The sequence below is a fragment of the Procambarus clarkii genome, chromosome 94 (genome assembly GCF_040958095.1).
Source record: "Procambarus clarkii isolate CNS0578487 chromosome 94, FALCON_Pclarkii_2.0, whole genome shotgun sequence".
Taxonomy (NCBI): domain Eukaryota; kingdom Metazoa; phylum Arthropoda; class Malacostraca; order Decapoda; family Cambaridae; genus Procambarus; species Procambarus clarkii.
In genome coordinates, this window is record NC_091243.1 from 5,478,419 (window position 1) to 5,502,055 (window position 23,637).

General features: G+C 41.1%; 1 protein-coding gene across 1 annotated transcript in view; it reads right to left on the minus strand.

The window, feature by feature from the left end:
- The window catches only part of LOC123747285 (uncharacterized), a 48,265-nt gene that overhangs the window by 20,666 nt on the left and 3,962 nt on the right, over nucleotides 1-23,637 (minus strand). The window contains exons 3-12 of the mRNA XM_045729365.2: nucleotides 23,265-23,402; nucleotides 21,204-21,305; nucleotides 18,089-18,297; nucleotides 16,723-16,936; nucleotides 12,877-15,722; nucleotides 8,504-9,119; nucleotides 8,183-8,328; nucleotides 3,886-4,026; nucleotides 3,253-3,439; nucleotides 1,351-1,478 (exon numbers count right to left, since the gene is read on the minus strand). Coding sequence (XP_045585321.2) covers nucleotides 1,351-1,478; nucleotides 3,253-3,439; nucleotides 3,886-4,026; nucleotides 8,183-8,328; nucleotides 8,504-9,119; nucleotides 12,877-15,722; nucleotides 16,723-16,936; nucleotides 18,089-18,297; nucleotides 21,204-21,305; nucleotides 23,265-23,402 — 4,727 coding nt within the window. The remainder of the gene's footprint in view (nucleotides 1-1,350; nucleotides 1,479-3,252; nucleotides 3,440-3,885; nucleotides 4,027-8,182; nucleotides 8,329-8,503; nucleotides 9,120-12,876; nucleotides 15,723-16,722; nucleotides 16,937-18,088; nucleotides 18,298-21,203; nucleotides 21,306-23,264; nucleotides 23,403-23,637) is intronic.

Genomic DNA, 23,637 nt, shown 5'->3' on the forward strand with positions numbered 1-23,637 from the left:
AAACACCCCAGTGAACCAATGAACCTGAAAGAAAGACAGGGAGCCACTGGGACTCTACCAGAAAGAGGCATTTCATTACATTCAATGCTAGATTCATAGAGTAGCCCCTTGGTGGCTACTCAGGACCAGGAAACATGACCCAAGGAAACACAAGACCAAAGAAGACAAGGGACGTTAACTAAATAGTATTTAGCTAATGTCCTCATTATAAGCCACACAGCAGACTCACAGAGTTGACAGGGCCTGAAGGTGACTAACCAAGCAGAACACCCAGGCACTAGTGATGGTCTCTGGAAGAACTGATACCAAACACAGCTTATAGGTTTAATATGGCTGCAAGCTGAGGGCCAAATAAAGAATTCCACATAACACACAAATAAACAGAATGCCCCCAACCATACGATCTTGTGGAGGAGTTTACGACTTATGCACTGCCCAGGGTGAGGCTCACCAACCTGGTGTTCTGTCCTATCAGGGGTAAATACCCAAACACACCAGAGAAGTAACTCTGTTAATGCAGGGACAATGCTAAACCAGTGCTCACAGTGTAGATTTGACTACGTCCCCCATAACAAATGGGGACAAACAAATGAGACTTGTAAACACATGCTCAAGAGTAATTATTGTACTTATAGTTATGAATGATACACAAGCAAATGGACCCCACAAGATTAAGACCAAAGGATATCCTTTACTTATCTTCAAAAAGGAGTGGGTCTTCATGACAGACTTCAGAAGACACCCGAGGCAAGCATCAGCAACAGGACCGAGTGGTTGCTGTTTTTGAAGCCGAGAGCTCCCCCTGCCCCAGAAAACCAATGTCAAATGTAATGAAATGCCCTTTTTTTTGGGCGAGCCCTGGTGGCTCTCTGACTCCCTACCCCTACCAGGTATATCGATTCATGTTTCATCAGCTCTGGACTCAGTAGATGCCAGCCTTGAAGCTGGGATGCCACCTATTGACAAGTCAGCACACTAGGGGGTGTGTCATACCCATTTCAAATGAACTAATTCGTTTTGAGTGATTCACTTGCAGTACCTATTGGCTGTTTCAGTGCTTTGATTTCATGAACCATGCAGTTGTCTGTATTGTCTCTTCTACTTTCTGGTTACTTTCCTGGTGTGGGCAATCACAAATTATTCCCTTGCTTTCTGTGCCACTTTGAGGAGGCCAGGTTCTGGTTCTGGTCCCTGATAGACCAACAGGATGCCTATGACTGATGTGACCTAGTAATGAGAAGCTATCTCAGTGATACAGCTTTAGGGAGCCACTGAAGGTCTTCCTCCCCCCTACCCCCAGAAAACTAAAGTATTATCTTATCATTTACACAATTCTAAAACAAATCTTACCGCTGCAGGAAGTTTAGGTGTCGTTTGACTTGTGAATTACACACAATAGTTGGGTCCGTTTCTACACGGGCACAGTCAACAATGAATTCCTTCCCAGTGTCAACAAGCCGGTCAAGGTCTGCTAAAAGCTGCAAAAACAGAGCATTGACAGTAATAAAATGTACCTTTGTGAGTGGCACCCCCCTTCTCTAGCACATTAGCATGGTCAGGACACTATACACCAAGCTCCTGAATGACCTTTTTGACCCACTAAGTACAACTATTTTTTTTCAATATATCTTGCCCTGTCATATGGGGTTGGGAGCTTATGGAGATCAAATATCAACCAACAACAAAGAGACCACACTATGATAACCTGGAATGTAACAAAATGCTACCCCTCCCTCTCTCTGAGTAATATTTGGCAACAATTGTTGTTGTCTGAAGGGGCCAGGTTCTGGCTTGTGGTTTCCAGTAGGCCAAACTCCATGCGCTTTGACTGATGCCAGAAAGCTAATAGTTACATATCAGCCTGGATAGATCTGAGAAGCCTCGGGTCTCACCCAGAAAATGGCTTTTCATTATATTCAATGATGGTTATTTGCTGTTATCACACTTATGCACACATTATATATAACTATCTATATGTTCATTCACTGTTATGAACCACTAAGCAGTTCTGTGTGATAATCTCGTAATTAGTGATTCAACCACTGCCTAGTCCTGCACATTTCCACCAAGTTTTTACTGCATTCATTGAATATACAATATTTTCTTTGCATTTTTAATGTTTTAGCATGGTTTTTTCCAGTGATGATGCAATGGGCTGTCAATAGTATTATTTACATCACAGAATGTGCATAACATTAGTGCAAACAGATATATTTGTGTCACTTATGTGTGAACCACAATACGTATGGTGTTAGAACAATATATAACGTATCATTTTGCTCATCACACTGTAAACATACATTGAATATGTAACTACAGTATCTATATGTTTATGCAACATTACGAAACACTAAGCAGTTCTGGTTGGTGTGATAATCACGGAACCAGTTGTTCAAGCAAAGACTAGCCTTACACACTCGGCACTTGACTAAACGAAATACCACCTGATGTCACTAAACACACCACTAACACTAACCAAAATACTACTATTATCAAAATCCTAATCCTTAAATCCTGAAAATTAAAAATTTTCAACATGTTCATTTTCCAGAGAACCTCGAAGTCCTATTGCAAGATGCACAGATACCGTACACTAAACTGTAACTTTGTGCTGTGATGGCAGACTAGGCTTTGCACTGGGAACATTGTGATCTGCATTGGGTTTACGGATATCTGAACCTTGTATGAAGTCTTTATTATGGTCAGTATCTTCTATGTCACTATTGTTAAATTCTTGCAGTTTCATATACGGGTATCATCGAAAATGATGCTGTAGACATAAGCCACATGGTGGTGCTTTGAGCTGCTGCTGCTGCATGTGCTACTCATATTTCTTGTGTTAGTACTAAGGCCCCTCATGCCATGGACGGGTGCCCATGAATTATTTCCAAGATGGAGTCTGTTTATTGGAGGCCTGAGGAAGCAAACAATTTAAACTTTCCTGTGTTTCCATGAGAGGTTTAAAAGGTATGCAAGACCTAAATACAATACTGGTTGCAATGTAAACCACTGGTCAAACAACCCAGGTTGCAATGCACATTTGAAGCGTTAATCCCAATAGTAAGAAGGTATGTCCCCCTTCTATATCACTGTTACCACTGATAGTTATTTTGACTCAAGTATTTGAACCAAAACTACATTCTGCATTTTACCATAAGAAAATGAAGGCATAACTTAATAATATTTGTCTGCAAGGAATACTTAATAAAATGGAGGATTAAAAGTAATGGGAAAAAATAAAATGATTCTAACACATTCTAAATACAAAACAGCCTCTTCAGGTTCTTCTTGACAAAGCTTTATCTGGGCCTGAAGCCATCGTAGTCGTGTGTGAAACTGTGGCGCCTCCTCCACCCACACATCTCCGCGTCCAAGCATCAGTGTCAGGTGAACTATGTCATCTTCCAAATGGTAGCAATTTTCTTTCACAAGATTATTCCTGAATAAAAGAATAATTAAATTTTGTTTAGTGTAATACTGAAAACATATGATGCACACATAAAAACAGATGGCTGACACAAATACACAAGCACACAAACACACTCACGACTTGAATTAATGAGAACATTAAGTCATTTATAATACTGAACAGTAGATATCTCTTTATATGCCAAAGCAAATACACAGGAAAAATACTAATTTTCATAATAATTCAAATCCTTAAGATCAGTGATATGACTTCATTTATGAAATGGTATACATTTATTGTACTTAGAAAAATTGTCCATTCATTAGGAGACCACTAATTAAGTTTTTGGTCCAATTCTTCCCATTTAAACTAATGCTCAGTCATGTTATTACTTAATCAAAAATAAAAATAAGGCTTATCAAAACTAAAGTATGTACGCAGTTTCCAGATACATGTACTATAAAATGAACTCTTACTTGGCAAGACTATTCTCCATTTTGGAGACATGCTGGAGGCTCACTGCTAGCTCCCAGTGCGTGAGAGACAGCAGGGAATCCTGATAAAGTCGAGTCCGGTTTTCCTGTAGACTCAGAGCTGGCCCGTGGTACACATGATTTCTGTTGCAAGATTTGTGGATTAAATATGGGAAAATACACATTACTCACCAAGTTAACAAGTAATAAGTGCACATTTTACTAAGTTGACAGCCTTGTTCTGAATTTAATTTAATTAATAATGTACTGTATATACTGTATATTTAAAATTAATTAACACTACTCAAAAATTTATGATTTTCACATAAGTGTACAATCATTACTCTAATTTATTGTCAGTCTTATACCTACTTCTTAGCTACCATAAATCAGGTGTTTTCAAAGGATCCTTACAAACTCACTCATGGAATGTCAATATAGTGCATGACTGTATTTAGTCTACTTCACATGGTACAAAAATTGATGGCTCCTCTGCCTGTGTGTTTATTACATTCCCATTGTTGGGGACATAAAGCCTGTACTGGTACTTAGGTTTGTACTGAGGCTTTCCCTAGGTCAAAGTACTGATCTTACCCAGGATCCAACCCACAACAGTTGCCTAACTTCTGAGAACCTATTTACTGGTTTTACTGGTCAGTGAACCGCAACATCAGGTGAAAGGAAACGTGCCAACAATTTTTGCCCTTCCAAGAATTGAGGCCAGGATCCTCAACTGTGAGTCGAGAACGTTGACCATTGTATAATAAGAGAAAAAGACTTGAGAGTATACATAATCCCAACACTAACACCAGAAGCTCATGTGAACAGGTGTGAGAGAATGATGGTCTCCAAGCTAGACATGGACCTCATGGTCGCAAGTGTATGTGCAGTTTTGTACACTGTGTATTGGCGATTACTATTATCTCAAGCCACAAGTACCTTAAGTTGGGTATTCTCAGATTGATAATGGCATTTGCAATTCAGATCAAGTATGTGTGGTGCCATATGTCATCTGGTTATACTGGTAGATGACAGTTTACATCTCGCTTGTATAATCATGGGTGGATTTCGCTGATATTATTCTGGCTACAGTCTGTTGCAGGTAGCAGAAGGGTCAAGGTCTGAACCTGACCTTTCCAATGGTTGAGATAACCATTCCTCCCACTCCCAGGGACATCAAAGTGACTCATATTTCACCTAATCTGGTGTCAGTTATTGCAGAAACTACATTCTGATTGGTGTTCTGTGTGGAGGTCTCTCATTAAGATACAAGGTGTGAGCTTGGCTACCTTGCCCTTAGCACCATCACCGTAATCTTGTGGAAGCTTTCCGAGTGTTAAGATATGGTATTCTCCAAGCTCCTGAGTCCCGTCTCTCTTGAAGCTACAAGTATTTATTCCAGAACGCATCCTGCTGTGAAACAACTCATGCACTGGTAGAGACGATCTCCATTCATCAACGGCTAAGTTGAAGAGCGCTCATATGAATGTACTGTGTGATTGCGGAGTACTCTGTTAATTTGTGCATACAATAATAATTCACATTTCACAGTGCAAGTGCCACCCAGCGAGTCTGGAGGTGTTTCTTGTCTAAATCTGGTGCAGCCAATCATGGGCAAGAACACCCTTGCGAAGCACTGGTACGTGTCCAGAACCACAAAAAACCACAAAAATCACAAACCACAAAACAAAACAGAACCACAAAAAGTTCTGGACCACGTGTCCAGCACTGGTACAAAGAACCAGGCACGTGTCTAATTTATTTACAACATATATCCAATATGTGCATGCCAAATTATTTTTAAGCATCATTTTGAGTTCCTAATTAGCATATGGCAGTGTTGTTAGGTAGCTGGTAATGTGGTACATTTAAGTATTAAGCTAGGATCTCTTGTGTCTTGCGTATTACCAGCATGTCAGATATTTGCTAACACAATGTTCCTTAAAGCAAAGACAATTACCCCACTTCAAAGTGTAAATATTTTATGTTTAATTTACTGAATAAATTTGTATGTTAAGTGCACATGGTATTTCTGGAAAACCCTTCTCCCTTATATATGCAAATCAGGTCATGCCCGCAAAAGGATCCTCCGCCTATACTAGCACCAAATCAAATCAAATTTTCTGTTACCGATCTCTGATTCCCTGCACCACCAGGTTGAGTCAGACATGACCTATGCTGGTAGAGTTCAAATGAACCCTGTGCCGTTGCTCTAGACACTTTGTTCCTTGTTGATAATCACTGTGGACGGTCAGTCTTCCGGTCTTTGCACTGCTGCTCAAAGAGATGGTCCAAGTAAAGCAATTTTTTACAACAGGATATGGACTTTAGCAAGGTATACAACATAAGAACATCATTTAAGAATCTAACCATGGAGGTTTTCAAGTCCATACACACTCTCTATGTGAGATGATTATATGAATATGCAGAACCAGAATGGAACCCACACCTTTCTGAAGCACAAAAAAAAAAAAAGTTCAGAGGTTTTCATCTAGATTAGCATTAGCATGGAGAGGACTCAACTATGAGGTCAGGAAGTGATCACTCCATGCATTCATTTTTCTAGGTAGCAGCAGTCTAGGTTGTGTGCCTGGTTGGATGCACGGAGTTGCCCTGGTTAGTGTTTAGGGACCCGTAACTGGAGGTGGTGTTGAACTCCATCTTGTCTTCATCCGCACCTCCTCTTCCTTCCCTTTCGGGCGTGGCTCACCCTTCTTCTGACCAATCCCTTCCCCCCACTGCTCTGGCCTTGAAGTGTCTTGAGGGGGTTTCTGCATCAGGGCAGGGTTTAGCTCCGGCTGTGGCTCTGCCAGCTCTAGGAGTTGTCCCTTTCAATTCAGACATGGAGGCAGTTGACCCCTGCTACTCCTACCGAGGCTTCTTGGCTCTCCTTTCAGACTTCTTCCTTTGAACTCCACCTTTCTGTTCCAGGTGGTGGGCAATTACACTGACTCTGTCCTGGGGCCCCTCTTCTGCAACTTTCAGGGCTTGGGGCAGTCAGATTTGGGCCCTTTGGTCCCTTTCGATTCTATGTGAAAATATTAAAGAAATTGTTCACGACTTTTGTGAAACAAAAATTAGAATATGTAGCAGTTGTATCTCAAGATGCACATCAATAAACTAGAAATTGTTTAAAGACATGCCACTAAATGGCTACCAGAACTAAAACAACAAGAGCTATGAGGTTAAAGATGTTAAATATGTCACAGCAAGATGATAGAAGAAAAAGATGCAATACAATCACTACATACAAAGTAGTAACAGGAGTGAACAACATTGACAAAGAGGAATTCTTGAAACCTGCAGCTTCAAGAACAAGAGACCATAGATTCAAACTAAGGAAACAAAATGTAGAAAAAATATCAGAAAGTTCTCTTTTGCAAACAGTGGTAGACTGTTGGAATAATATAGGCGAGCAGGTGTTGGATGCCAAAACTATCGTCAGTAGTTTCAAAGCATCATATGACATTACTGGGAAGATGGGACATCTGTAATTACACTTAGGTATTTACACACAGTAAATCCCAACCCACCCCAACCATCAGGCCCAGCATAAGAGCCGAAGCACATGAACTCTCCAAAGCGAGGCCCCTCATAAAGAGGAAACCCAGATGGTTGGACTCCTGAACCTTCTTAGGGAAGAGGACACTGACCTGAAGGCAAGTACAATGCCAGTGGCAACCAGAGAAGGCAACTTTGACCACCAGCAGCCAAGGCAAACAAAGAATCAGGGTATATAATACAGACTAGCATCAAAAGTACATACACACACACACACACATGGAGCTAAATGGAACACAAACACAGACAGTTAAAAAAGAAAGCCAACATTTGGCTTAGAACTGTGTAAAGCAGTGAGGCATGAAAAGGTCCACCACCAGGAGAGTGAATGACTGGGGCAGCTGGCTGGGACCCCCCCCCTCCCTCGGGTCACTGGGGCTATCTGGGAACAAGTGAGTAGTACTATCTAGTAGTTGCATCTAGACATCAAGTGTGTGTGTGTAGCTTGGATCAGGATTGCAAAGGATGAACAAGGAGCTGCTCGTTTTGCTGCACTTTACCTTTCTGGTGAATTTTCCTTTAGTATTGTGGCTATGTAGTATCCCCAAACTCCATTACGCCTCTACTGAGGAGGCCAGATTCTGGTCCTGGTCTCTGGTAGGCACTCATGATTCATCAGTACATGGTATGGTACCCAAGGTTTGCAAGGTTCCAGGTGGGTAGCCCAGGAAGATACCAATGTGGCAGCAATTGGGTATGCAGCAAAAGAACAAATGCTGAAAATTATTAATTTGCTTACCTGACTCTAGGGTAGATTTCAGTGAACATTTTTGCTGCTGCAACAGGCCACACCGTTCCATGCTTCTTCAAAAGAATACGCAAAAATTGCTGACTTAGGTCAAGAATGCCCCCATTCTCTTCATGACGCATCAGAAAGGCTTCAACCTGATGGATATAAACAAACTCATACAATATTGTTAACATGTATATCCATATACCCGGTAAATAATTTTATCACTCTGGAAAATACATATACATTACAGTTTCTACGAAAATTAAAGAGAAAAGGTCTACTGAGAATTAGAAACCGAAATGTTTGCCAATTTAAATTTTTACTTACCTGTCCTTCCTCTGTTGAAGAAGAGAAGATGGCCATCTCTCTCTTTCTCTTCATTTCAGTTTTTCTATCTTCACATTCATCTTTGACTGCACATATCTTGGGTAGTTCACTTCCCTGTATTGGCGTTATATTTTGGTTAAGCTCACTAACATCCATTGTTGGGTTAACCAACTGCTTTTCTGTACTGAGAGTCACTTCAGAATTTTTGGGTGTTAAACCAGCATGAGAGGAATGGGAGCTTTTCTCACTACTTTCTGCTAACAGGGAAATTTTCTGGGCAACACCAACAAGTATTTTCTTACTGCTGGCAACTTGACTATCAGTGCTGTTAACTGCAGACATGCCATTGACACTACTGGTATTTGACACATTGTTGGTAGCAACATCTTTACCGTTACGAAGATCCACATCTCTGCTGGGTACCGTATTCGGTGTTTCAGGTACTTTTTCACTCTCCGCAACACCTAACTTGCTAGGCTGATCAGTCTTCGTGTGGTGGCTGTCTGCAGAACTTCCACTTGTGTTAGGAGAACACATGCCTTTGCAACTAGTGCTGGTACCTAGATAAGTGTTCTGAGGTCCTATCTTCTTCATTTTATCACCACCACCATTATCCCTAGTGAACAAAATTAACAATATAAATGCATGGACTATTACAAGAAACCTTCTACTTAAGGTACTAGAAATGTTTTAATACATAAATAAAGATACTTACATTAAAAGCAAAACATTTATCTATATCTTATGACACATGTTCTTCCCATGCACTCCCATACTCTCTCATATGAAGTGGACCAAAAGCAGCCTATCAAGTATGAGTGGGAGTAGAATGAGAGGAGACAGGTGGAAAGCCAAAAACATAGACAGAGGGACAACAAGAAATGCTCTTTAATGCGAGTAGTGAAAAAGACAAATGATCTAGATGATGAGATAATGAAGACAACTTCAGCCACAGCAATGAGGCACTGTGTAGAGCAATGAGCAATGGAGTTGATGTCATTGTAAAATTAACCCTTAAACGTGCAACACTTCATATGACATGTTGAGTAACTGACGCGAAAGTGCGCACCCCTTCATATGACATTTGCGGCGTCATATGGCTGGTGTGGCGGCCACTCTTTGCTGCTTTTTGACTCAGCATACCAACTTAGTAGTTCGTTATGGTGAACACAAATGTAGATACTTATATATAATGTGTATATATAGTGTAATAATAGCAAAAGGAGTGGTGGGAGAAGCCCTTTTGGTGAGGGAGGTGGCATCATCTGCATGACTTGTCATGCTGTGTTTGGGTGGCCACTATGCTCTTTGGGCACTATACTAGTTTAGTTGAACAGTTATGGTGAACAAAACATGTGGGATACTTATATATAATGTGTACATAGTGTAATAACATCACAAACAGTATACTTCAAGGAAGAATGTTAGTGCGACTGGCCATTGAACCAGTAAGGGAGGGAGGGAGGGAGCATCTGTTGTGTGTGGCCACCTGTGTATATTGTGTAATAACCTGTGTATACCTGTATACCTATGTAACCTGTGTATATGGTGTAATAACAGCAAAACTATTTGTTTATTGTTTTATGAACATAATAATTGAATCACTCATATGATCACAATTCTTTTGAGTATAGTGATGATTCACACATTTTATTATATAAATATATGACACTACACACTATTGAATAATATTACTGAAAAAACTCAGAAAAAATCAGACAGTGAAATAATTAGATAATAATATCTTTGTGGCAACACCCGTCTGACAGCTCGGGCGGAGCAGACCGCCACCGACGATTGCTCTGTCAACGCCTCTTTCTGGGAGGAGCTCCTTCGGCTTCCCAGAGCTTACTAGGCTGATATGCTAATGTCAGACTTTGGCATCAGTCATGTATATGGAGTTCTATGGGCCTACCGGGGACCACGAGCCAGAACCTGGCCCCCTCAGAAGAGGCAAGGGGATCAATGGCCTATAGAAACCCTCGTGTGGTTGGAAGCATTCTATGTCTGCCATCGACCGAGTCAGGCACCCAGAAAGGTAAGCATCCTAAAACAAACCCCTATTCTGGTGAAAATATTGCTACTAAAAGTCGAACAAGTGGATTGAACTCACAAGCTGAACAAGTGATGCTAAAGGCTACGGTCGTGTGCTCTGGCTCCGGACATAGTTTCAACACTGTGCTTTGAGTGTGGTGGCTGTCTTCTAGGGATGCGAGAGCCAGGAGTTATTCTCCAGTACTCAGGCTGCACGAGCCTAGGGTTCCCTTCCCTAGGTGCCCTGTTTGTACTGCCCTAGGAACCTGGGGTTACCTTCCACAAGTTCCTTGGGTCCTGCCTCTGCTGGCCGTTTCACTGCTCGGTTTTTCGGCCGCCCTTTGGGTACTTGGGTGTTTTGTCTCCCTTGTTTACCTTAGGGTAAGAGGCAGTTTGCACTGGTTTGGGGCGCGGGGTGCTGCGTAGCTTGTGTTCACTGATTATAGCGGCTGGCTCTGTTCTCTAGGGTACACTGTCCTCTTGCGGGGTTTTCTTTTTGTTTTTGTTTTTGCCTTGTGGGGGAACTGCCCTGTTTTTTGCCCACTTGTGCTTATCCTCTTGGCCCGGTGGTGGCAGGCCCAGCCGTGGTTTCAGGCGCTGCTTGCTCGGTGTCCGAACCCAGAGGTTTTACCACGGCTCCGCCTTTTCCAGCAGATCGGACCAGAACATCACGTGGCTGGTTCGATCTTCTCCTAGAGTCTTCGCGTATGGTATTTTTTACTCGAGTTTATCATCATTTCTATGGCGATCAGGTGGCTTCCTTGTTAGTGTCCCACCTGCGGGTTTCGTCTCGGCGGCAGTATGAAGTTTCTCAGCGGTCCTTCCATTTCTTCTTGAGTCTTCGTCGTTGTACTTCGCTTTCTGTTCGGGTGGTGTCGACCTTCCTCTCTTGGTTCTTCCAGGACCATCACCTTATGCCTAACACCGTCGCCTCGTATCGTGTGGTACTGGCGGAGCCGCTTCAGCTGGCTTTCGGTATTAATGTTACTTCTGCACCGTTTTGCAAGCTGTCTCGGGCGTTGTTTCACCTCTGGCCAGCTCATGCGCCGCCTGAGCCGTCCTTTTCATTGAACAGAGTGCACTTTTATCTTTCTTCTCTTTAGTTTGTTGTGGCCCTTTCGGTTCAGGATTATTTCTCCAAGGCTCTTTTTCTGTTGGAATTGGCCTCTGGGAGTCGGGTTGGTGAGCTTCATGCTCTCCTCCGGCGCAGGGGTGTTTGCTCTTTTGGTCTTCGTGATGGTTTTGTTCGTTTGCAGCTGTCTCCTCCTTTTCCGACAAAGAATGAGACTGCTGCTTTCCAGAGGGGTCCCTGGGTTGTGGATGCTTGGTTAGTTAGGCCGGGGGTGCATCATGTTTTGTGTCCGGTTGCGGCTCTTCGCCGTTATTTGTGCGCCACGGCTTCTGTGTCCGGGGACGCAAATTTTGACACATCTTTGCATTCAAATACGTGTGTGCTTTTATATACCTACTACAGTATATAGATGTCAAACCTGTGATAGGTAAAACCATGTTGTTTTTGAAAACTTTGTTTTTCATGTGAGGGAATGGTGAGAAGGATGGGGGAATGGTGGGGAGGACAAGGGGACGGAGGAATGGTGGGGAGGACGAGGGCACGAGGAAAGGGTGAGGAGAATGAGTGGATGGGGTAAGGGAGGGGAGGACGAGGGGACAGGGGAGTGGGGAATGGTGGGGAGGACAAGGGGACGGGGGATGTTGGGGAGGATGAGAGGACGGGGGAGTGGGGAATGGTGGGGAGGACGAGGGGACAGGGAAGTGGGGAATGGTGGGTGAGGACAAGGGGACAGAGGAGTGGGGAATGGTTGGGAGGACGAGGGGACAGGGAAGTGGGGAATGGCTGGGAGGACGAGGGAACGGGGGAGTGGGGAATGGTTGGGAGGACGAGGGGGGGGGAGCGCGGGGGGAGGACGAGGGGGGGGGAGCGCGGGGGGAGGACGAGGGGGGGGGAGCGCGGGGGGAGGACGAGGGGGGGGGAGCGCGGGGGGAGGACGAGGGGGGGGGAGCGCGGGGGGAGGACGAGGGGGGGGGAGCGCGGGGGGAGGACGAGGGGGGGCAGGGGGAGGACGAGGGGGGGGCAGGGGTAGGATGGGGAAGGGGGACGGGGGAGGGTGGCTGAGGCTCAGCAATGCATGCGCGTTGCTGAGCCACAGCAACGCGAGGCCCGGTACAGCTAGTCTAAAAATAAAAAGTTTTGTCTTAAAACAGAAGCATTAATATACTGTACAGTGATCTTTGAGTGACAATGACCAATTTTGAGAAATTAACTGGTAGATCCACAAAATGCAAAGAACATGATTTATCTTTAAAGAAAGAATACTTACAGAAGAGATGGAGGAATAAAACTTCGAAAAAGATCTCCCCATGTCGAGTACTCTGCCACTTCAACTGCTCCTAGTAATTTTGACGAGATTGTTCGTCTGCGTCGTTTAGCATCGCGTTCTTGCCGCCTACCCCAATAATCAAGCTGTTCCAGCTCTCTCTCTAAACCACGTTTGGAACGCTTGGTTTTTCTACCAGTCCCTGCACTTGTTTGTGACTGCGATTCTTCTGCTTTATCTGAAGCCTCAGCACCTGTATTTTCATCCACTGTGTCTGACTGTCCATTATTTGAACTACTGCCCTTCTTCTCAGATTCTTTACCTACTCTTACATCATTATTCCTGGTTAAACTGTTCACGTTTCCAGAGTCAATTTTCACAGCCATATCAACTTCATTATTTTTCTTTTCTTTTGGTAAATCAACTTCCTCCTGGTTCTTTTTCTTTATTGGTTTATGAATTTCCTCAGCATTTTCTTCTTCTTGGCTCTCATTCTCTTGGCCTTCTTCCTCATCATCCTCTTCAATATCTCTCTCTTCTTCAGTTTCTTCTATCCCTTCCCTTTCAGTTTCATCCTGGTCCTCTAAATCTTCCTCTAAAGCATTTGCATCATCATCTTGTTCCGAGGACTCTTCTTGATTATCTCCTTGTTCAATTTCATCTTCTTGTTCTGTCCCTTCTTGATCCATCACATCTTCTTGATCAATATATTCTTGATCTATTTCGTCCTCATTGTTGACACCTTCTTCTTGTTCTATCCCTTCATCCTGGTCTGTACCTTCTTGTTCTGTCCCTTCTTCCTGATCTGTAGCTTCTTCCATTCCTTCGTCATTATCTATACCCTCTTGTTCGGTCCCATCTTCTTGCTCTATGTCCTCATCTTGATCTGTATCCTCTTGTTCTACCCCTTCTTGTTCTATACCCTCCTCTTGTTCTGTACCATCTTCTTGCTCTATGCCCTCTTCTTGATCTGAACCTTCTTGTTCCGTCTCCTCCTCTTGTTCTGTAGCACCTTGTTCAGTCCCATCTTGTTCTGTACCCCTTCCTTGCTCTATACCCTCCAGTTCTGTCCCTACTTGCCCTATCCCCTCTTCTTGTTCTGTTCCTTCTTGTTCTTCCCCATGATCTATACCTTCTTGTTCCATCCCTTCTCCATGATCCAATTCTTCTTGGTCTATACCATCTTCTTGATCCATCCCATCTTCCTGATCCATTCCTTCTTCGTGAATCATATCATCTTCATCTTCCTCATATACTCCGCCATCAAAATATTCATCATAGTCATTGTCATAATCAAAATCATTTTCTGGAAGCCCTAATATTTCAGTAGGCTGAAGCGCCATAATGCCCTTGAGAGCATTTACAGCAGCTTCTGTTTCTGTCACTTCTGAATTCATCCCCTCTTCTTCTTCCTCCTCCTCCTCCTCTTCCTGTAGCATTTCATTTTCTCTTAAATCACCATCTTCATCTCCTTCAGGGTCTTCCAATTCCTCCTCTTCCTCTTCCTCCTCCTCCTCCTCTTCTCTATCATCTTGTTTGTCTTCATCCATTTCATTTGCATCGTCATCTTGCTCGAAACCTTCACACGCAAGAGCTCTTTCTTCCCTATGCTCTTCCATTGGCTGTTTATTGGCCTCTACTGCTTGAACCATTTTGTTATCTTTCTCACTTGCTCCACCATTTGCTTTATTACAAAGGATTGTACTCTCAATTCCACTTTCCAGTTCTTGTGGTACAATGGTTTCTTCTTTGCTTCCATTATCTTTAGCTATTCCTTCACTCGCTTTCAAGTTGATTATTATTTCATCATTAACAATATCCTTCCTTGGTGAAGACAACTCTTTTAAATTGTTTGAAGGGCTTTCCTTTACACTACCATTATGTTCGCCTTCTTTATGTATACTTTTTGATAACTCGCAATTGTCTGTCACAACTGCTTTCTCTGGAACTACCATGTTTAGCCCTTCAGAATTCAAAATTACATTATCAGATTGTACATGATTATCTGCACTCTTATCCTTCTCTACTGCAGTATACAGAGCAGACTTACTTTCTGCTAACTTCAAAATTCTGTCTTCATGAGCTGGGTTAGTAGTGAAGCCACGGAAATCATTTTCAGACTCGACAGAAGTATTCAGAACCTTATTGTTTGAATCTTCCACTCTTGTACCTTGTATTTCATTAGTCTTCTCATTATTGCTCACACTGTCTCTCATATCTTTATCACCAATTTCACAATTATTTTCTTTTTCCTTCATAGAGCTCTCATTTGCAGCATTCTCATTTGGCACTTCTGCTAATTTAGGAGAAATCTGTGTATGTGGTTCTTTATCGTTGACTAAATTATGATGGCAGACTTTCTCTTCATCCGAGTTATTTTTAATGGCACAATTGTCTCCTTCCATTAGTTGATTATCATCATCTTCACTTCCTTTCATGTCATCATCTAGCCGAGAAAACGTGTCACTGTCTATCGATCTTCTCTTTTCACCAACCCTAAACGAGTCTCGACTTTCGCCGAGCTCAATTGTGCACCGCCGGCTGGAAACGCGAACTGGGCTTCCCTGAAATCCTTCAGTTTTACTTTCATATTTATCATTTTTCTTGTCATCTTGGCATTTATCATCTGAAATATATTCTTTGGTGTTTTGTAAATTGCCCTTCTTTTCTCCATTGATATTCATCTCCCTTTCTTCTTCCTTTCTTCCGTCGTTCATTTTTCCTTTCAATGTTTCTGTGTCAATACTAATCTCACCTACCAGATCTATTTTCTTCACTTCATTATCACTTTCACTAAGTTTTTCTTCTGGGTTCAAAGCATCATATACATCAATTCTTGCTGCAAATTCCTGGAAATAAAGATAGCAATAATTAGATAACTATGGCACACTCATACATTTTATTGATTTGTATAGGTATACTGTACAAGCATACACATGTAATGCACTATGTGCAAACGTACACATAAGCAAACACGTGTTGTCCCGTTTAAGAAAGCCAAGTGAAGGGTGTCAGGCTTCTAAGGGAATACTGTATCTTATTCCCACTGTACCAACTTTAGCACCACTCTGTGACTAGCTGCTATGGTATTAGTAAAGTACTATGATATTAGTAAATTATTTTAGATTTACTATGATATTAGGAAAGTACTTGAATACTCTACTGTGTTATTATGATTAAAATCTGATTAAGAGTTAATATACTGTTGTTTATACAGTATTTCAATATTATCATCTGACCACTAAATAAAGTATAATATTAACTACAGGTTACAGCATATTATATACTATATTTCTCTCAGCCTATCTGATTTCTTAAATAATAATACTTCATACTCTAATGATAGTCAAGTATTATCGTCCACACCAATGTCACAAGACTTTCTCTATAATCTGGTCCCTGTGCAGATATAATGCTAATATTTGTGTTTGTGTACAGTACTCCAAAGGCCAAGCACTGGAACCTATGGTTATTCAGTGCTCATTACTAATACTTCACCATTATTACTGTTGGCATTTTATTTTAAAGAGTATTTTTGATAAGAATAACTTACATATGTGAACATAGATACCAGCATAACCACCACCACCTGTTGTAATATTGGATCCATACCCTCTCTTTAACATCCCTTGACATATAAACTTAGCCTGTTATCACTGAACTTGCCCTAAATCATTATTTCTAAAGCTGCTAATGCACTACTTGATTGGAGGTATTCAATCACTTTTAAATCTACAGTAATGTGATGTGAACACATTATGTTCACATCATTATGTGATGTGATGTGTTATTGAGGGACCTAAATTATTTACAGTATAATTCCTCTGCTAAGACACATATGTTGCTCACCATTCCATCAGCGTCCACAAGATAATCATAGGTGAGCATGAGCGCCTGTCCAAGGTCAACCCATGAAAGCTTTGACATGGGTTTTCTTAGTCGTTGGAGTTGCAAGGGCGACGATGGTCGCGGAATTTTATTCGGAGGACGTAAAGATTCACACGTTTCAATAAATTTGTCCCCTTTGGCTTTATCATAGTCTACTTCTTTGAAGAGAACCGAGCTGTAAAACAATATGAATGATATAGCAAGTGTGTTGATACAGATGGTCTATGACAAGTGTCTATACACAATACTGGTCTGGTGTTTACCAAGTTATTCCTGATAATAATTTCTTATTACATATTCATTTTGGTAATATATGACATTAAAAATGCAACTGATAATTAGACACTGTAGTTGAAATTGCTTCAAATAATGCAGTGACAAAAGCTGTAATAAAGACAGACAAAAAAATATTAAAAAATTTAAGCCTGTCAAGTACAACAAAATCATTGCAAATATTGTATCCTAAAATATCCTGTCAAGTATGACCAAAACAAAAGAGCAAAACATCACGAACATCAATTCACATTTCAAGAGTGGGCTTGTGCACCACTGTGGAGAGCTCAAGTGGAGCCCTCCACTGTGGAGGGGTAGTGTACCTCTGTGGAGCATAGTGCACCCCTTCAGGGGGCTCATGTATCACTGTGGAGGGCATTGTACATCTGTAGAGGCCTTGTGTACTACTGTGGAGAGTTTGAGCACTACTGTGGAGGATATTGCATTGCTATGGAGGGTCCATGCATTACTGTAAGGCAATGCACCACTGTGTATGGCTCGTACACCAGAGGAGGGTAGTACACCTCTGCAGAGGGTAGTGCACCTCTGCAGAGGGTAGTGCACCTCTGCAGAGGGTAGTGCACCTCTGCAAAGGGTAGTGCACCTCTATGGGGGTAGTGCACCTCTGTGGAGGTAGTGCACCTCTGTGGGGGTAGTGCTGTTACCTGGTGTTGATTCATAGGGGTGGCCTAGCAGCCCAGACTTTGATTAATAGAAAATTTCCTTTAGCAGTTGCCATTTATGCAAAGAGAGCTCAGAAGGTCTTCAAATTTTAGTGGACTGACCTCTGACAGTAAGGCTTGGCTGGATTGATTATTTTCCTGGCACACACATGACCCTGCAGGGATGCTGGAAATTCTCCTGGTGTATGTTGCCCTGCCTAAGTGTGTATGATCCAGGTCCAGGACACAGCAGGATCTTACTTGAGGGAGCAGCCTAATGTAGTAGCTTATAAAATTATTTACACAGCTCTTGTAATCATCACTGCTCCAGTTAAGGGAAAACTTAATCTAATAAGAGATAATATATTATTACACAGCTCAAGAACTCCTACCTGTCACGATAAAAGTGCTTGATGTCTTGAATGAGTGACGGCTGAAGTTCAAATATCCTATCCTTGAATGCATTAGCTTTAATGTATCCAGGATCTCGAATAAGAGCAGATATTGCCAATCCAAGACAGTCCACATACATTTCAAGAATATAAAGAACAGACAGCAACTGGTCAAGGCATGGCCAGTGTTTTGGATTAACAGTCAGACCCTGTGGAAAGAATTTTTATTTTAATAAATTTATGAAGAACTTACATCATACTGAACTATGCATCCCTACACCTACTTCCCTATGTTCCAACAAGCAGAAAAACCACTGAATTCAAGATTATATTAAGCCAGTAACTGGCTTAGCATAACCCATTAAAGAAGACCATTGTAATATATGATAATTATTTCATAAATTTGGGCTTGAGGACAGATTCTTGTTTTCTAAATTATGCATTTATTAAGAAAATCCACAGGAACCGAGATAAGGATTCGAACCTATGCACTGGGTGTTCCCAGATGCACGCTCTAGTCGACTATGCCATGACATGGTCAGAATTGCAACCTGGAGTACTACTGCACCCACTAGGGTTCCCGAGGCTTCAACTGAAGCCAAACCAGGATTTCATAATTTCCCCCAACCAGGGTTGGGGAAAATTATGTAATAATTGTACCAGGTTGCAATTATTTGACCATGTTATGGCACAGTTGACTAGAGCATGCCTGGGAATACCCAGCACATGGGTTTGAACCCCTCATCATGGCTCCTGTGGATTTGTTCATGAAAGACTAAGTTGCAAGAATGAAAAAAAAAGAAAAAGACCTGGGAGTGGATGTAACACCAGAAGGACCAATCAACAAAATAACATCAGCAGCATATGCAAAACTAGTAACCATAAGAATGACTTTCAAGAACCTGAGCTAGGAATCCCTCAAAATACATGCCAGGCCAGCCCTAGAATATGGAGCATTATTATAAAATCATTATTTTTTTATTATTATTATCATTATTATATGGGAGTTGACCACCCATAACAGAAACACCATCTCATCACCTGTTGACCTGGCCTTGTGAATACCCAAAGTACTGTATGATTATCAATGGGGGATTAGGTTTATGGATTAGGTAAAAAGAGGTCAGCAAACACTGAGAAACACATTCTTGATTATATGACCTGAACAGCCACACCCACACCATAATATTGTATTCCACACTGACCTGAGGGTTTGTGAGGGAGAGGGGGATACTTGTTCCAGTCAATTTGTGCTACAGTCGAGATGCACATAGGCAGGAAACTCTACTCTAGGGAGCACAAGCTAAAGTGTATGGGACCTAATTCATAAATCAGGTGATATGCCCTGTGTTCATGGATGCCTACTGACAGCTGTAGTTGCCAGGATTAAAGTTATTACATAATGGCCATTGTGTGTCTTACGATTAATTAAGGACCAAGTACATCATTTACACAGTTGAAGCAAGCAAGAGGATAGCAATTTTGGATGGTGTAAGGTAAGGGAATTCTTGTCCCAAGTGGGTGAAGGGACCCAGGGGGAGCTCAAAGGTGTCAACTGTCATTGTAGCGAACAAAGATGTGTTAGTGACATCATGCTACCCTTTCCATGGGCACATGAACTGGAATCTAACTAAAATGCTTAACAGGGCATAAACAGGAGATCAGATTTGAAGAACTTAAGAAAGCATGTAGAATTATGGCTGGTAACAGTGCTGTAGCTAACCATAGTTGGGAAAGGGATCACAATATTTATTTTAAGAAATGTGAAATAATCTACAAAAGTAATAATATTAGAACTACAGTAGATAGTTCTAATATTATCACTTTTAATAAAGTAATTTTTATTACTTTAAAAAGTGGAAGGGGTTCTAATAAATACTCTGAATACTTTCCTTGGTATCAAAAGCTTTACTTCGGAGGAATATACTAGGAAAATGATTCTGAGTGAATTAAAATTAGATCTCAATAAATAGATGAATGAAAGCAGTCCCATTGGCCATGCTCCTTGGGGTATGGAAAGGGTTACAACAAATAGCATTCAGATGAACACCTCTATTAATAACAACTCCAGTTCCCAGAATAGCAGGATTACAGAAAAGACACACGACCATATTTCTGTAGAAGGCATTACTGCAGGTACATTGCCAATCGGGAATAGAGGCAACATGGTCAGGTGGTCAAGAAGGATAAGAGGACTGGACCCAGGATAGCAGCCTCATTAGATGTCGAGATGTAATTCTCATCTTAATCACACACTCAGACTTTGATAAAGCACTCAGGAGAATGCGAAAGACTTGGTATAAATTCCTTACACAAATTTCAAAAATACAAAAGTGTGGATATTTATCCTGTTGTGTGTGGATATTTATCCTATGTTATTATGACTGTGAGAAGACATTACCATTACTAATCTACATACTGAATTTCTTAGATAACTTTCTGCAAGCCATCTGCCATATTCATATAGGCAACACTACATGCAGGTGGTGGTCAGGAAAGAGCAGTACCCTACAGGGTCCAGCACCAACACTAGAGAAGTTCAGTTTTGTTTTGGAGAATTTGTATTTTAGTATTGTTGCCCCCAACCCAAAATTTTTAAGTGGAAATTAATGAATCTAAAAGTGGAAAAATTGAACCACAATGTGGAAGAGTCCACTTAAAATGAACATCTAAAAGTTTTGTTATCAATGTGGATTTAAAAACATTGTGTTTACAAGTAATTTACAAATTAAGTGTGGAAGTGCTAAAGATATACAGCTAAAATCATCATTTTGATACCAAGCACGCAAGTTAAATATAAATATTTTACATTTACATCTATATTAAATGTGTGGCCTACAAAGTATAGCACCATTCATGAAATTGGCCATCAGTCAAAATAAATGTACTCATGCAGCAATACTGGAAAGTTAGAAGGTATAAACGCACCAGTTACAATAGCTAGGTGGGCACTAGAGCTAGGTACTGATTTTCCCCTAGATCTAACCAACTAAATAAGTATATGACTATCACATTAGCTTTTCTAATATACTAGTACACATTTCATACAAGTCTACCTAAAGGGGTGTTCTTTATCTGATTAAAATATAAAATTAAGCCTGGGTAAAAAACATACTTCCTGAAATGCAACTAATGCAAGTTCAAAGTCCTTTAACTTGATTGCTGTAGCTCCAAGTCTCTGCCAAAGAGTTACTTCTGAACTATCCAGCTGAACAGCCTGAAATAAAAAATAATACTGCAAAAGTATTTACTGAAATATCTGTAAAGTAACAAATTTTAGTACTGTAACTTCAAATGTCTCCATAACATCTTGGGTAATTACGGAGCCATCCATATTTTCCTTCCATAGTACAGTACTGTATCATATGATACAGTTTTGTGAAATAATTAAATCCAAACGTAGGGTGTGAAATGAAGCAAAACAACTTGCTGAGATTGTCCCTAGAATTTTCCCCTCAAGCCAAGAATCCTTGGACCACCAGGATAATGTCACTGCACTTGGCTCTCATGACCTACCCAAACATCCTAATACAGTAAGTATCTTTGTAGATAGTCTTATTGGGGACAAATGATGATCAAGGGTGACAATGGCATATTTATCTAAAGCCATCACTGAAAGTCCAGCTTGTTATAACACACAGCAGGGATTAACCCCTAACCCCCGCACTGTGCAGAGCGCCTTGTGGCATTATATCGAGGGTGCGCAGAGAGCCATGTGGCTTTTTTAGGTATAGGGAGGGATTTAAAACTCCGACAGGTACACGGGGCTCACATCTTGAGTCTCGGGACACCTGTAAACAGACGCCACCTTGAAAAAAAAAATCGTGGGTAATATTACCGGGTGCGAGGGCCTCAGTAGTGAGTGAGCAACCAGGGCTGGCGCACGCACCATGAGCTTTTTTGCAAAGAATTTATTTTTGGCTCACCAACGGTGTCTCATATTTTAAGGCAATGCAGCACAGTGGTTAATATATCAATAACCCTGAAAAAGCACTTCAAAATCTGGATTATATCATTCTGTACCCTATCCTGTTTTGAATGAAACTTAATATTTCAGGTAAATTTGTCCTTCTTTGTCCTTTTGGAATTTATCACCAAATTTTCTCAAATTTTCCTTACAAGTGATACAACACATGTTTATGCATATTTACACATAATATATAAATAATGGTTTTGAAAGCCTATAAATAATATCTATAGTAGATTATTCACAAAATAGTAAAAAATTACACTCGCCTTGTGTAGCACTAACTGTTCTTGCAAACACAGAGGCAGTATAATACAGTTATAGTATTATGTAATGCTATCTGTTAAACATTCACTCTGACCTGGTTTTGAGGTGCTCAGTCCTTGGTTAATGTTATCTCTTGGTTTCTGAGTAACTATTCATCCCCAACAGCCAGCTCCAAGTGTGTTGCATAAATCACTGATAAACAGCATCATCCAAATTCTTGTTCATAAAATGTTTTAATGCTTTTATGTCACATCTCTCAATTATATTCACAAAACAAAGTACAGTACTGGACTGTCTATGCTTGGTAATCCAAAACATACAGGGTGTGGAAAATTATTCTACTGTTTATGCCCTGTGCTAAATTATTAAATTTATTCGGCAAATGTAAGTACTGTATTTGACGACCAAACCACACATCAGAAAGTGAAGAAATGACAGAAATGTGAGTCTTTTCTTCACTTTCTGATGTGTGATTTGGTCATCATATCTTCAGCCATGTTATTTTGACTCATCTGTAAAAATTTATTTTACCAACTGCTAGAATCTAAAAAAAATCTACAGTAACTCTTACAAAATGTTCATACCCCTTTGGGGTCTACATTCTTCCAGAATGTGGCAAAGAAAAAAATTAAACCTAAGCATTCTTCATGGTAGGGGGCCTGACAGCTGAGTCGACAGCACTTTGGATTCATAGTCCTGAGGTTCCAGGTTCCATCCCTGGTGGAGGCAGAATCAAATGGGCAGAGTTTCTTTCACCCTGATGCCCTTGTTCACCTAGCAGTAAATAGGTACCTGGGAGTTAGACAGCTGCTACGGGCTGCTTTCTGGGAGTGTGTAACAAAAAGGAGGACCGGGCCGCGTGGACGCTAAGCCCCGAAATCATCTCAAGATAACCTGAAGAAGATGGTTATTATACATTACATTAGTATTATCATACCATACCTCCAAGTAGTATTTGGCTGCCTGAGCATTATCTCCTTGTTTACTAGCAAGGTTACCAAGATTCTTGAGACACGAGTACCGCAGTGCCAAGTCCTGCGGTAAAGTGCCACTGGGTTTAACACCTTCTGGCCAGCATGCCTGAAATATCACACAACTCATTTAGCTGTCATCAGTAAATACTATTTGGCTGTGAAATCAATCATTTTGCATATTAAAAGTTATCAGCTATTATTCTGACAAAAGAAAGTCCAAAAATATTTCACTTTATATGAACTCTGAACTAAGATATTTCAAACATTACATTTTAAAATTTTGTTACAAAGAAGTAACCTGAGCCCAAAACAATTCACTGACCTTTAAAACAACTATAAGT